The sequence below is a fragment of the Rhea pennata genome, chromosome 2 (genome assembly GCF_028389875.1).
Source record: "Rhea pennata isolate bPtePen1 chromosome 2, bPtePen1.pri, whole genome shotgun sequence".
NCBI lineage: Eukaryota > Metazoa > Chordata > Aves > Rheiformes > Rheidae > Rhea > Rhea pennata.
This window is the reverse complement of record NC_084664.1, coordinates 156,006,618-156,022,176: the sequence shown is the minus strand read 5'-3', so window position 1 is coordinate 156,022,176 and position 15,559 is coordinate 156,006,618. Positions and strand designations below refer to the sequence as shown.

The window sequence follows — 15,559 nt, the reverse complement described above, 5'->3', positions numbered from 1 at the left end:
AAGGCCCGTGCTTTTAGAAGAGTCTGCTAATTTTGATTTCTTCACAGTGTGTCAGGTGGTTGGAAACACCACAGACCTGGAATGGAGGGGTGCTCTGTACCCCGACTCCAAATGGGATGAAGCAGAGTGCTGGGCACTCTGCCCTGGGCATTTCAAGTCAGATAAATGAAAAATGAAGACATCAAATATAGTCAAATACAGCTGCCTATTAAAATATAGGCCTTAACTGTGCTCCAGTGAACTCAGACTCTAGAGCGGATATAACATTAACTTCAGTATTTCACCAGACCTTCCGGTAAAATATTCAAATTTAAGTATCTTTGCCATCTTCTGATGGAAAGTTCTATATATGCATACACACAAACGCACTTTTACACACACAAACACACACATACAAGAGTGCCTTTTAAATAGTGACATTTTCTCATGCTCACCACCTGGTTACAATAAGAGTCACTACTTTTTTTCCCCCTTGTGCAAGCAATACCACAATGCAGCAACTTCAATCGTACTTTTTTTTTTTTTCAGTCATTCAATTCACTTTTCTATGAAGCCCATTGCAAAAAGTACCATTAACGTCCTCCAGCATATTTAATATACATGATCATAAAGAGTTTGGAAATAATGTTTTTGAAAAATCTTGAAACTCTCTGACAATGCAACAGAGATGACAATCCAACCTAAGTAATCACACCGCTAATTCTACTATCAAAGTGAGGCAGAACATAAAGACAGATGGTGCCCAGGTACATTTTGAATACGGTGCTGCACACACTGGTGACAGAGAAACAAAGAACACAGTGAGTGAAAGCACTGGTACTAGCTGGCATCCAGGCTGGTTGCTCTCCATAATGCAATGACTTCTCCAGTCCGTCCTCCTCAGAATGACTGCTCTAACCCAGAATCCCGCCTCTTCGCGGGAGGCTCTATTCCCTTGAAGGGTTAACCAGATCCTTACAAGACTCCTCTGCTCTGCATTTGGAAAGATGACCTGGAAATGGATGCCACTGATGAAAGATAGTTACTAAGGTTAAGATAGGTACCTCATTCGCTGTGGCTAAGCTATGGACAGATTTCAGAGTAAAAAGCATACGATATATAAAAGCCTTATTTTCTTAAGTGTTGCTTAGATTAATATTTTTCTACACTTAAGAAAGAATAAAAACAAAAAAGGAAGACGACAAATTTAGTACTAACCTTCACTTTGGAAGGAAGAAAGCTTAAAACAAAGCAGTTTTCTGTGTTCCACGGGAAAAACATTTTTAAAAGAATACAATTACCCAACCTACAAGCTAGCTCACTAGCTCTTTCAGGCATTTCAAAAAACAAACAAAACACAACCAACCCAAGAAAAGGAACAAAAGAGCAAACCACACCCTGCTTGCTTATATAGATAGGGAGTTTCCTTCTATTACATTAAAATGATTATTATAAAACAACAGATTGTAACTAATAAATACAAATTGTCTGAACACAATCTTTGCTGGTGACTGTGGAATGGAACATTATCTGCTTCACAGTAAATCCTAAACTCAACGTTGAAATGCTTTGCAAATATTAACTACATCCCGTAAGCTAAGTAGCATCTCTTTTAGGGAAAACTGCAGAAGCAAGTGGGTTAAAAGACTTCTTCATGATCCACCTGATAATCAAGAGATGGATGAGAACCCTCAATTTTAGGACTCTAACCCAAAGGTCACCCCATTATCAGTGCTGCCTTCCCAGATTGAGTTATATAATGACTAGTCAACCTGCTTCCTTTCCGTTACCAGCAGTATTTACCAGATATGCTATGTATTTATGAAAAAGACACATACGGGAAGCCTGTAGCTGTTAACAATTTGCATACATTTTTAGAGGGCAGTAAACACCAAGTTCGGAAAGACAGCAGCTAAGTTTCATTTATTAAGAAGATCCACTTACTTTTAAAATAACACATACGAGTATTGTAAGATCCATTTCTTGCAAGATTGAAACAAATTTTCTTCTTGGCACCAAAATAATAATGTCACAGCAAGATACAGTATCTATTCAAAAGAGGCACTCAACACATCTCAAATACGATGCTTCTTGTGACTCAGCTCTGAATAGTCCTTAAGACAATATTCTCATCCTTGCAGAAAACCACTAACAAACACTAAAGGCTGTAGAATTCATCATTGTTTTACACCAGTTATACACGTTATGGTATAAAACTTCATTAATTTCTAGAGGAACTTGAGTTTTTTACCATCTTCCTTTTCATACACTAAGTTTTTACGAGGAAAAATAGATTTGCTAAGTTTGACTTTGCATCTCTGTTGCAATTGTTTGTATTCAATTGAAAATGTGTTGTCACTACTTGTGCTTGGCAAAATCTGCAGCACATACTGACAAGTATTGCTGGTGGTTTGTCTAGTCTGACATACTTCCCCTGACAAGCATCAGACACTAAAGAGAAGGTACTAGGTAGCTCAGAGTGGACAATAATGCAGTAATTTGTTATTGGGGAAATTCCCATTGACTGATCTTTCCGTGACCGGCCATTGCATTTAGGTACAAAGAGCTATATCTATTTTAAGTCATAACTTGTGACATCTACATTTACAAATGATAAATTTCTCCATCAGTCCTGCCAAATAGCCAGCCTCAGAGACCTCTTGTGGCAGTGAGCTTGGGAGATATTAGGCCAGCATTATGACAAATTCTTTAGTTTAAATGATATACAATTAATAAAAAGAACATATGCAACTGAATGAATAAATATGGGATGACACAATCATTTCATCATGGAATGATCTGTCAACAACACACACAAAATAGAAGATATTTCCTTTCCTTTAGCTTAATACACAAGTACACTTACCACTTTCTGGCCTGAAAGGTAAACTAACAGGTGGGCACAGGTTAATCATGGTGTTCTTCAAGTCAGCTAGAAGTAGAAAAGAAACATAAAGCATCTTAAAACAGTTATGTTTGTAGGTTTAAAATCTAATCTGTATTTCAGTATTGCCAATATTACTTCTGGAATCTCAAAGTTGCATCCTCTCCTCACAAAAACCGTCAATCAGGATCTGAAAGTTGTCTGATATCTAGCCTTTTTTGACTGGTACACTAGTACACTAATTCACGCTTTCCTTAATTTATGCATTTATAACATTCCTACAAGCACCTATCAACAAGAAAGGGTTTATATATATATATGTAAACATATGTGTGTGTGCGTGTATATATATATATATGTATATATATATAAACTTCATTGTTCTATTTTTTTTTCTTTTTCAATTTTAGGGCCATACTCCACCATACTCCGGTCTATATTTGGTCTCCTGCATCACAAGAGACACAAGACTTACTCTGCTTCCTGATAAGGAAACTGGAATTTCTCAATCAGAGAATTAAAAACAAGATAGTTTCCAGTAGGAAACTTTTCAAAGTAAAATTTAAAAAAAAAAAAAAAAAAAAAAAAAAAAAACACTTCCATATTTTCACACATGGAAGTCTTCAATTGCTAATGTTTCCCTCAAACATTAAGTATGCTTTTTATTTTTAAGGTTACAGATAAGTTTCCCTCCTTCACTCATATTTTCTAAAACAATTACATTAAATGTTAAATTAAATCTACTAAGACAAAATTAAATTACCATCTGATAAAAGCTGAAGACAAATCAGAATCTTTGTCAACTTCTTCCACTTCATACTGTCTAAGTACATAGCCAATAAGATTTTTCAAAACTTGCGAGTTTAAATGTTTGCATGGACAGAAGTGAAGAATTAGGGCAACCCAGAACTCTCTTTAAAATATTATTATATGATCATGACTGAACTGCAACCATGCCCACACATACCGAGTCAAACTGTCAGTGAGCAGAGTCGTGCAGCAGACAGATCACAAGATAATTTAACATATTACGAAATGGAGACACAAGTCTCTTGTTACAACAAATGGCTGCGGACTAAAACCAAAGGCCCTGCTTCATGCAAAGCTCCCACCAGCTGCAATAAATCCCTTCTTCAGATTTCACTCATTTTCCCTTTCAGCCTCAGAGCTTTCATCGTTCCTCTTCCTGGTTCCCAGAACCACAACACACCAGCACAACTGATACAAATTTTTGTCTACAAATATCTTTATTTGCATAAACATCTGTGCTTGCCGCATGCTATGATGGAAACACATCTGAAGCTTCCTTACTAGATAAGGAACCATCACAGAGCTTCTCCTCATGCTCCCTCTTTTGCATGCACTGCTGGCTCAGCTCTGTCATCCCTCTGTCCACGAGGTCAGCAATATTCTTTATTTTTAGCTCTTTCTTAGACAACGAGAGGAAAAATGATTCCCAGAAGTGGAAGGGAGTCTCTGCTGTCTCTTTGCCTTTCTGCCGCTGGTTCCCTCCTATCCATTTGTTACCTCTCAGCTCCCCCCTGCCCACAAGCAGGTCCTAAAAGGACCTAAATACAATTATTCTCTTGCACAGAAATGAGCCCAAATGGAGAATCTGGAGCCAGAGAGCCCCAGAAAAGGGAGAAGATCCAGAATTGCACTTAATGTCTGCAGCTCCCTTCAGAACATCACTTGCCTTAGCAAACAGGTGAAGATCTGCTCTGAAATGTACCTTGCTTCTATTTTGCCCTTTCAAGGCACAGGCCGAATCAAACCTGGATTATAATCGTAATCCAGCCCTAGACTACACAATATGTCACAATATAGGTTCTGAATCGTACTTCCTCCAAAGGGGGAAAAAAATAGTAATCCAGCTGGTAAAAATCTCTTACTCATTTTCTCCCCCTTGCTTCACAAAAGACATCAAACATTGGAATAGTAACCCTAAAAAGGGTAACTAAAACCATTTAGCAGTAGTTTGCTATCCATGAAGGCACTTCACTTTTTATTTAAAAGTGCCCATACCATAGTGCATGGCTACTGTTACGTGTACAGCACTCGGACTGTGCATGTGCACCGCTCTTCCATAATGGGATTGGATTTTTTTAAAAATATTTTATTTTCTTATCAAAAATGAAATAAATAAGACTTACTGGCTCTCCATAGACAGAAAACTATGATAAATGACATCTTCATATTACCACGTTAGCCTGAGGTTTTGACTCTTGCTATTATGAACTAAAATGTTTTCTCTTCATTTATTTTTATTTCTCTTGGTAAAGTAACATCTTGAGTTAATAACAATCTCCTAAGACAATTTCTACTTTATACACTTTTAAAATCTGTATGAAAACCAAAAGAAGATAAATAATTTGTCAATAGATCAGAAACATGTTTCCCTGCGTATTTATTTTTAATTTTACAACTAGCAGTAAGTTGAGGGACAGGTGCTTTTATTATTATTATTTTAATAATGAAAATCTGACAAACTCATTGAAATTTTTCAAAATAATAGAGTCTTTTTTTTCATTATGAAAAATAAAACTCACTTTGTCTAGTTCTAACTATTTTGATTTCTATTCAGAAAATAGCCTTACCTCTCAAAATTTTTCTTTGGTTTAAAAGTGTGAGGTCTTCTTATTGCTTGAATGATACAATGCTGTTATAGACTGTGGTCTTGACTCTTCTTTTACCAAAATGGTCAAAGATTAGTTTTAATTTGTGTAACAAAAAAACAACCTTTGAAACAATGCATCCTTACAGACCAGTAAGCCACAAGTGAGTGTGGCTTCATAAGCAGTATGAAACAAATAACGAGCTCTTGACTAAGCAGTGCAACAAGTGAGACTGAGACCATTATTGGTCCCAAGTCTCCCATATAATCTAAGAAATTTAATTATACCTCTTTGAGGTGGCTCTATTTCTTATCTGTTAAGATGGTGATAACAATGCACCTTCCCTCCATACTTGTTTGCCTTTTCTATTTCATTTGAAATATCTGATGTAGGGCCCTTTTCTTGCTGTGTTGATTGAAATCTTTACAAAATGGGTCCACCATCTGGAAGCTGAAGTTTCTATACACTAAAGCTAAATAATGTGTGGAGGCCAGTTAAAAATGCCATGTGCCCTGCATCGCTTACCAGGCTTTTGGTACCAGCCAAACGGATGTATTCTGACTGCTGCATCTGGCCCACCGCAGTCCGAGACCTGCCAAGCACTTCTTGTGTCCTCAGCGCACATCTGGATTCCTAGGCTGTTCAGGGTCAGGCACACAATCTTGCCCCCTGCCAGCGAAATACGTGGTTATAGAAACGATGGGGACAACTTTCTTTTTTCTAATTATTATTCTAAAGAAAAAGAATACAGTATGGTTCCACTGAGTATTAAAAAGAAATCCACTGACTTAGAAATCAAAGGGGGGAAAAAATACATAAAAGATATTTTATTATTCAGGGCAAAGTTTTACTGTTATTGAACATAGAGTTGAAAATCCCATTAGTTTAAATAGGAATGGCATGGGTTCTGATATTACAATCTGTTAAGGTCACTGGAAGTATTTCCACTGAGCAAAAATTTGCAACATCCTGTTCCCAAATCAAGATCTCTTCTTAGTATAAACAGTCTTTTTTTGGTTAATGAAAGTTTATTGAAGCACAGCCTCAGATCAGATCAAGATTAAAATTCTGCCTTTCAAAGAGGTAGTATAGCTGTTTTTGTATCAAAAAAAGCTTTGAAACACAGTGAGCATCTTTAATCAAGATTTATTTTATCTTATGTTATCATCTTAAAATCACTAATGAAAGTTCTCTTGACTATATTAGTGCCAGGACTGGATGTTTGTAAATACTAAAGATAAATATTTAATCAGATATATAAAAAGTGTCATTTACATATTGGATAATTTTAAATCCTTGACATATTTTAAAATTGTTTAAATATATATTGAAATAAAGTCATATTCAGTTAAGACTTCAGATTCATGTCATATAGGGGTATGAAAACTTTTTTTTATTTTCTCAGTATGTCCAATCTGAAACACATTGGACTAATTTTACAAGATATGACCAATTTTCACTTATACTAGTGAAAATTTTGACTGCTAAGTAAAAAGAGAAAGGCTTAACTAAACAAATTTTTAGAAATGTTCCAAAGACTAAAACCAGCTCTTCCAAAGGTCTTCAGAGAGAATGGATGGGCTTGATAGTTTTGAAGACCAGGCTAATCCTTTTTGAGGTCTAAATATGAATTTGGAATAAAATATTCAAAAGCATTTCATTTGCTTTGACATTTAGATACTTACCAAAAGTTTTGTCTAAACAGAGCACTTCCTTTACAGCTAGCGAAGGAAAAGGGCAACTCGAGAACAGGACTCAGTCGAAGCTCTAAAAGATCCTGTAAGGGCGCCCATACCTCTCTCTGCTGACTATACCAGGGAGTGTATGGTGGCAACATCCTTAGCCATCTCAGGTAAGTAAAATGTGGTTTTGTTTGACTTTCTAATGACTCCTTTTAAAAATCTGTTTCCCTGAGTCAGAGGGAATAGAAATACTACATGGGATATCTTAAATAGCTAAGATACTAAGGGGAGGGGATAGACAACCTCAATCCCTCTGCAAGTCTTTTTCCCTTAGTGGAAAATTAAAATCAGAGCCGAGAAGTTCAGATATCTAAGAAAGTTAAAAAGCTGAGATATCTCAAGGCATCCAAGAATATTAAGTTCTTGCTCTGAAATTAATTTCTGTAATATTTGTATTTCCAATTCCATCAGGCTTTTTCTAAAAAAGCAAATAAATCAAAAATAAGTCAGCCAGTGTTTTGGAAGAGGGGAAGATAAATAAGAGGTGACGGTTGTCTACATTTTTAACGGTTTGAGTATCATGCTTTTGGAATTGCAGCCATTTAAGGAGCCATTCTCATGAAGTTTTCTTTGTAAGTCCTGAGATCTTGAGTATATCATTGGGAAAGTGTCGATTACTCAAAAAGTTGCTCCAAAAGTTTGTGTAAGATCTGCAAATGCTTTTAAAGTGCTTTTTTTCCCCTCTTCACTGGAAAAGGATGGTAACATTTTGAGTGAAGAATGAATACCAAAATGATTTAAATAAAAATACAGTAATAGTGAAAAAAATACCTGACAGCTGGGAGTCGTTAAAAAACCCAAATCCTGTGCAACAGGGGTCAGCATCACACCAACGCTCACAATCAAAAAAGCTGGGAAAGGAAAAACATCATTAGTTTTAGTATCACTAAAAAAGCTATCACTAACCTAGAAAAGGGAAGAGGGGATGTTGTGCAAGGTGGAGAGACACTGAGAACATGTAGAGATATCTTTTGCAATAAGACAGCATTACAGTTCTTTGTACTGTATGGAAAAGAGTTCAATACCTTTCCCATTTGTAGATGAGTTTCCATTCAAGCTACATATATTCATGAGACTAGCTCTAATAATTTAGAGGAGTATTTTGATATCGCCCATTAAAATATCAGCGTAATTTGGTGTGCTATTGCTAACAGACTTAATTGGCCAATAAGTAATTTTGTAACATAAGTATAAAGTAATTCATGTAATTATTAACTATACACATTATTATTTATACCTGAATTATAAATTTCCTTAAAATTATATGCTATTTTTTCTCTGTCAAATATTCCAACATAACATTGTTCTTGGATCAAGATATCTGATTTTCTTAATAGACATAGCATGGCCTTGGTATTCCAGGCATGGTAAAAGCTCCAGTAAAGACAAAGGAATAGTCATATCCTACCCATCAGAAACAGCTTTGCTGCTCATGTCAGTCTGATTCCTCACTGACATCCCTGTTACTTTCTGGAACGGTACACGTGTATAGAAACTCTTCACAGAACTTTTTAGAGTGACTGGGAAGAAAAACAAAATAAAAAAAGTTTATTTCTAACTTTCATATACTGGTCGAGTAATCTCATGGTAAGGGCAAATGTTATGGTTCTATGCTGCAATAATCTCAATCTATTAGCAGGTATTTTGAAATATTACATATGAAAATGAATAAAATCCTTCAAGTGAAGGCCTTAACAGTCAGGCAAAATACATTGCCAAGGAATGACCTGTAGCTCTGGGCTTTGGCTTCTGAGGTCTGAAGGACCTTTACCACCCTGACTCCCTCCCACTCAGTCCAAAAGCTGACAGACAATTTCAGGTTGGGGAATCCAGTGTATGTGTTCATGCATTATTCAATCTGTTCTGCACTTTGGGCTCTCCCTAAAAGATTAGATTTGATAGCTTAGTTCAGAGGACCCTTGTTTTTTGCAGAAAAAGTATAGATTCCTGTGATAACTTGTTTGTCTCAGTCCCCTTCGCTCCTCTCAAGAGCTCTATGAGAAAAATCACTGAACTCCAAGGGCTAAGAGACCAGAAGTTAATATTCACATGTTTATAATCATGTTTGCTAGATAATAATAACAACACATCCAGCTGAACATGCTTTCAATTTTCTTATTGCTTAACTGCGAGGGAAATTTTAATGGTAGAAAATGGGACTTGAAGCATCCTAATGACAGTCCTATATTACTCACATTACAAAAAGAAACAGATCTTCTGGTGTCTAGATTATTTAGGCTACCCTTGGCCTCCCTAAATTGGGGATAACTGAGATGAGGAGTAGAGTTTGTGGTTAGTATCTTTCCACTCTGAGTTGAAGTTAGATCACTAGCACTTTGGCCACCTAAAAAAACACAGATGCTTTCCAGCACTAGTGTTAACCTACAGCAGAAATGAAAAAATCATATATGCAGAACAACTTCATCTTCCCTTGCACCATTGCTTCCCTAAACTCATTCTTATTTTCAGATTTTCCATCTCAAAACATTAACAGACATTGCCAATGACACAGTTCATATAATACATCCAAAATCCCAGAACTTGCCTATTTTATGATATGCCATTTGAGGTTGCCAGGGTAGAACAGTGCGACAGTTTTCAGGTATTTGATCGATGTCACCATCACAGACCTGAGCCTCTGGATAGAGAGTACACACAACGTATGTGTCTGTGGCATTTTGAAGATCTGCTATCTGGCAAAACTCTTCTTGTTCACAACCTAGAAGGCAAAGGCACTGAGAATTAGGAACACAGCCATGCTCTTCCCCCTCTATATCTCACTTCGTGTCTTTACTACAATAATGTTATCAACCAGTAAACGACTGTCAGTAGCAACATGCATTAGTATTTTTCTAATGCAGGGCAAGAGAAATGAGGACACATCCTGTTTCTAGTTACACTGAAGAATGGATTTACTTGAGAAGAACAGAAAAGGTGCGGCAGCACAGTTATTAGGAAAGATAATTCCTCCAGCTGTGACATGTATAGACCCAGGGTACTGCTGTCACTAACTTTGTGGTTCAGCACAGAAGCTGTGATAGCAGCGTTGGCTTAATGCTCTTCCGCCTGCCTCTTCACACCAGAATGCAGCATGCCTTTTAGCAGCACATCTGATCATGTTTAAGTTGGACTGGTCACTATTAAAATCAACTATTAAATAGTAGCATCCATAGGAAAAAAACAACCACCTCCATACCAAGGTCAGTTCACTACTCCAGTTCACAAGACAGCCTTGGGTACTAGCACAACTGGGAGGAATGTATTTCAAGTATGGGGTGGAAATTTCATGAACAGACACAGCCACTGAAGTTCCTTAGTGTGAAACCGTAGGTTAAGTTTAAAGCAGATGCACTTTGCAGTATATAAGGACCAAACTTAACATCATGCTTTGTTAAAAAAAATACAAAAAGAATTCTTTTGTTTTATAAGCAAATTTAATATGAAAACTCTACAATCATAAAAGAACTCTGTATCACCTGTGGATCTCATTTCCTTAAAAGAATAAAAAATATATTAAAAAAATATTTTCTAAAATGTTTAACCAAGTTTTTGCAAAATTTGCTTTTGAAATGTTCATATCACACACGAATATATAATAGTATATACATATAACTTTTCATGAATCAACTGTAAAAGCCATTTACTTGTAGTGATTTGCATTGAGATTTTTCCCAGAGCAATTTTCTTTCATTTCAAGCCATTCGGGACAATTTTTTTCAGAAAAAGAAATAAAATAATCTATCACACTTCTTAATTACTGTGGCAATGACTGTAGGACCCAATTCTGTAAGCATATATGTCAATGTTTCATTTTAAATAGGCACAGCTCTACTGACTTCTTAGAGCGATGTAGGTGCCCTGAATAGTGCTCTTCGTTTTGCCTTCCCAGTGGTCAGAGCTGGAAACTCTTCTCCATCCATCATATCAGATTATTGTTAACATCAAACAGCTGAATGCTTAACTTTCTTGTTTTTATACCTCTGTGTCATCTATTGGAGGCAGAGGGAGAAAAGGGGTGGGTGCACTGCAAGAACAGCATCTTATTGCCTAAGCTGTATCTTCTACAGAGATACCCCGGCGATGAATGACGGGTATCCCTTCTGCCACATCAGACAAAGTTTGTGAGGAAGAGCTGGGGCCACATTAGGAACTTCAATGTAGCTGGAGATCATAATATCTTATTTCAATGAAAACTTTGTGTTTTGCCCATGAAAAATCCCTAAATCCAAAGTTTCTACTAGTCACGATTATAATACTTATTTGAAAGACTTCAGTTAATCATTATTTCCTTATTATCCTACAGAAAAACTGTCTCCAGGATTTCTTACGTGTGAGACACCAAAGTATAGCCTCCTCTGCTGAATACTTCTGCCTGAAGACCCAATACTGCTGGTAAGGGAGAGAAGAGTTTTGGTCACTTTCTATCAGGCTGTTGTCCATTAGGTAGAAAAGATCTTTTGTGGAATCTGAAGATTCAAACAAAAACAAAAAAAAAGGCTCAAGTCTGCAAAAACTTAATTACAACTTGGAATTAGTGAAGGTCATTCATATAAGATTCTTCATTTCACACTAAAACATCTGCAATGATTTTCTATGGTTAGGGTACAACAGTTGGGTTGAATCAGTCTAGTTTTATTAATCCTAAATACAGCAGTTCCTCTACGTTCTCTTGGGAAATTTTTCCATCCCGCAGTGCTAAACATTTTCTTAACAGACTTAATATTTCCTACAGTCATTTAATCTCTTTTCTCTTACTTATGCACTCACAGACCATATTAAATAATTCCTTTCTGTCCCCTGTCTCTGACTTTTAGATGTGCATACAGCTATTATACCTGACTCGAATTGCCTCTGAACTGACCTTAACTATTCCAGGCTTTTTAAAAATCAATCTCTCTAAATAAGAGTCCACATAAAGCATTCAGCGAAATGGACACTCTTCACTGATCTTTTGCCAGTTTCTTCATAAACACTTTCGTATTTATCACATGCTATCAGCACGTCTCATCACTAGTTAATCTAGCATAGCGGGAGTTTCCTGTTATTTAATACTAGACATATTGAAATAACCAAGCAAAAACAAAAAAATGGAAAAGCAAGACGCTCGCAGTTGCAGCTGAAATATTGAAGCATTTGCTGACGTGCTGAGAATGCACAGTGGTCTTGCATTTTCTATCAGAAAATAATCAATATATATTACCATGTGCGCTAAACATGATCATGAAGTAACAAAAGCTCTGCAGATATTTTCCCAAACGTGTCCATAATTAACCCTTTTTAAAGGGTGACTTACAAGTCTCATTACCTCTCAAGACTTAATTTCAAGCCTTCAGTTTCTTTTGAAACAGTTTGTGTCATGTCGAATACCTAAAGCATGGAGGAAAAAGCTGCATTCCTTACATAACTAGACTTTAATGATATCATCAGCTTCAGCAAGGAAAATGGAGAACCCTGGGGGCCTGCACTCACGCCTTGGCAGGTAAATGCAAGAGAATTTCACCCAACACATTAAGCACAGTTATTTCTCACTTTTAAGTCTCGACTTTAAAATAGCAGTAATTGTACAGGAGCACCACTAGGTAAACGGGAATTTTACCTTCTATTCAAATTGCAAAAGCAAAATTAGCAATTCACTTTGTATTAGCATTTTACACATATTAAATCATATACTCAGGTATCCATAAAAGGTTTTCAGTAAAGATCACAGTTCTTTTGAGATGAACCAGAACACTCTCATCAACCTCCACTGCTCTTTCTCTTGTGATTAAGCTGCTGATGCGCAAAGGAGCTCTAGTAACTTAACACAAATGACTCGGGATACACATTAGTGTAAGCAAGAGCAGACACTGGAATAACAGAGGAACCTAACAGACCCCTCACATGCAACATGCATGGAAGAAATGCCTATGACTTCAATTTTGCCCTTAATTTCCTTTAAGTATTTATGGTCTTGTAATAGCTGTCAATATGTCCATGTAAACCAGCTAAGAATTTGACCCCGGGTTTATTTGAAAGTTTTTCTGAACCAAATAACATTTCTTGAGTCTTTACAGTTCATTAAGCCAGAAAGAACAAGCTATCAAAGAACATTTTAACACTTTCATTTCCAGAATGAATTCCTGGAGCTACTTGCAGTAGACATATTTTGCACATTTTTCTCATAACTTGTATCCTATTCCCTACATAAGAGAAATTCTTTGGCTTGACAGTATCTGAATCATTATGATACACATATGACAATAAATGATATTCTCTGGTTAAATTCTGCACCTCCCTACACTATCTTTTGCTGCTTTCTCTGTTTGCCCTTGCTGTAATACCTGGTAACATTAGGTCATTCTCCATCCTGAAAGCAGCAGCATCACACGCAGAGGTTTTAATCCGGGTGACCATATCTGAGCCTAGAATGCAACAGGAATTAAAGTTAATATTTACTCTGTTTACTTTTCTTCCACAACACAAGCTCATTCTGCATTCCTTAACATTAGCAAAAACTATCGAGTAGTACTAGAAAAATCCTGAAGTTCCAGTAGCTGATGAATCAAATATGACTAACAACATCTACATGTAACTAGGTAAAACCAAAGCACTCTGGATGACAAAAGCAAATGTTATATCCATAATCACTATGCATTCAGCATCAGGGCTCTGGAAGCTGTGTGTGTATTTCTAGAGCAGTAGCACAAATCATTTACAGAGGCCCTGCTAAATAAGTTGTGACATTCGAACACCAAGCTTGCTAAAAGCAACTCAAGCTAATAAGGATAACACATCTAGTTACCTATAAAACGCCAAACTGTTGTGGTATCTGGCAACTGAGATAAAGGCAAGCATCTCCCTAATATCATCTTTCATGGATATTAAAAAACATAAATCATGTTTTTTTCTCAGATACAAGGATTTGCCCCCATGTCATGAACCTGACAAAAGCAGAATTACTCCAGGTAACACTTGTCTGCCTTAGAAAAGGCTCAAGCAGCATCTCATTTTGGATGGTATAAAATAAAGTCAGAATGATACTTCCAATTTAAAAGGCGGTATTTACAGATTACTTAGTTGCCACTGCCTGTTGTGCTTCATGATAAGCTTTTATAATCAGTCCTATGAAATAACTCACCTCTCCACAGATAAACGTGCTGAAAAGTGGTCAAATTTCTTTCTCTCTCTTCTGCCAAATTAAAAGCTAACAAAGAAAAAAGTTTTGTTACAGTAGCCAATAAAATTAAACAAACAGATAGTATTAAAATGCTGAGAAATTACATTACAAGCACATCACTAGACTATGTATCACCTTATCTACAATGCAAAGACCCTAGAGGAAGAAGCGCCAAGGCATTCTCATGTTATTCTGCATCCCAAGTTGCCAAAACTTAAATTCGTTTTCCAATATTGCTTTTTCTGTGTGATGCTGAGCAAATCCCTTTTTGTCTTTGCTCCAAAGTTCATCTTTATTTCAGATTATTAGCTTGAATCTGTATGAATTAAAAATTGGAGTGTTGCAAGGTAATGTACTGAAGTAACACATTCTTAATTTTCATTACTCTTCCTACAGTAAAGCATGAAGGGGTCCCTCTAACAATGCATCTGATTAGAGTGTTTTTATTCTCTTATACATTACACATATGACATATTATTATATATATTACAGATACAGATTTATCTGAGAAAAATTCACTGAACAAGTACAAGAATGAACTGGTGAAAAAGGCAGAGTTTATAGAAAAAAAATCAATGTAAATTGAGATGACTCATTGACGTACTTCCACTGAATATTTGTCCTCCGAGAGTGAAGGAAAACATCCTCTCTTTTTCGTCATAGCTCACACCTTTGCATATTCCGTCTCTGATGGACTTTGCTGTTGGACTCCAGTCATCTGCATTGCAGAGCAGTACATCTGGGTAACTCATCAAACTACACAAAATGGTACCTAGGTTTGGACAAAAAGAAAGTTGTGTCTCTCCAATAACGCTTTTATTTTCCATTTATTTTGTTTTGTTTTAAATAGAGTGCTTTTCATCCAAGCATCCCAACACTTTCCATAAATGTTAATTGAATCTGCTTCCGTAAGATGGCTACTCTTGCCAGTATTGTGAGTATTGCTACTCAAAAAGAAAATCAGAGCCAAGCTTTCAAACTGGACCACTAATATTAAATATTCTTATTTAAAACAAACATTTATAACTTGCTTCTCAGAGATTTCAAGCACATACTATTACCACTTAAAATACTATTACTATTATCTGATAATACCCAACAGTTTTCTAGGCACTTTATAGGACCAGAGAGACATGTTCAGTGTTTTAGTGGTCTTGCAATCTTGGGCTCTGAACCAACGCAA

At 36.3% G+C, this 15,559-nt stretch overlaps 1 protein-coding gene across 1 annotated transcript in view; it reads right to left on the bottom strand.

Annotated features, from left to right (window-relative positions):
* TG (thyroglobulin) overlaps positions 1 to 15,559 on the bottom strand; it is a 168,504-nt gene that overhangs the window by 94,671 nt on the left and 58,274 nt on the right. Inside the window, exons 27-35 of the mRNA XM_062568427.1 lie at positions 14,981 to 15,148; positions 14,338 to 14,403; positions 13,541 to 13,621; positions 11,549 to 11,686; positions 9,766 to 9,939; positions 8,629 to 8,740; positions 7,992 to 8,071; positions 6,004 to 6,147; positions 2,846 to 2,911 (exon numbers count right to left, since the gene is read on the bottom strand). Coding sequence (XP_062424411.1) covers positions 2,846 to 2,911; positions 6,004 to 6,147; positions 7,992 to 8,071; positions 8,629 to 8,740; positions 9,766 to 9,939; positions 11,549 to 11,686; positions 13,541 to 13,621; positions 14,338 to 14,403; positions 14,981 to 15,148 — 1,029 coding nt within the window. The remainder of the gene's footprint in view (positions 1 to 2,845; positions 2,912 to 6,003; positions 6,148 to 7,991; positions 8,072 to 8,628; positions 8,741 to 9,765; positions 9,940 to 11,548; positions 11,687 to 13,540; positions 13,622 to 14,337; positions 14,404 to 14,980; positions 15,149 to 15,559) is intronic.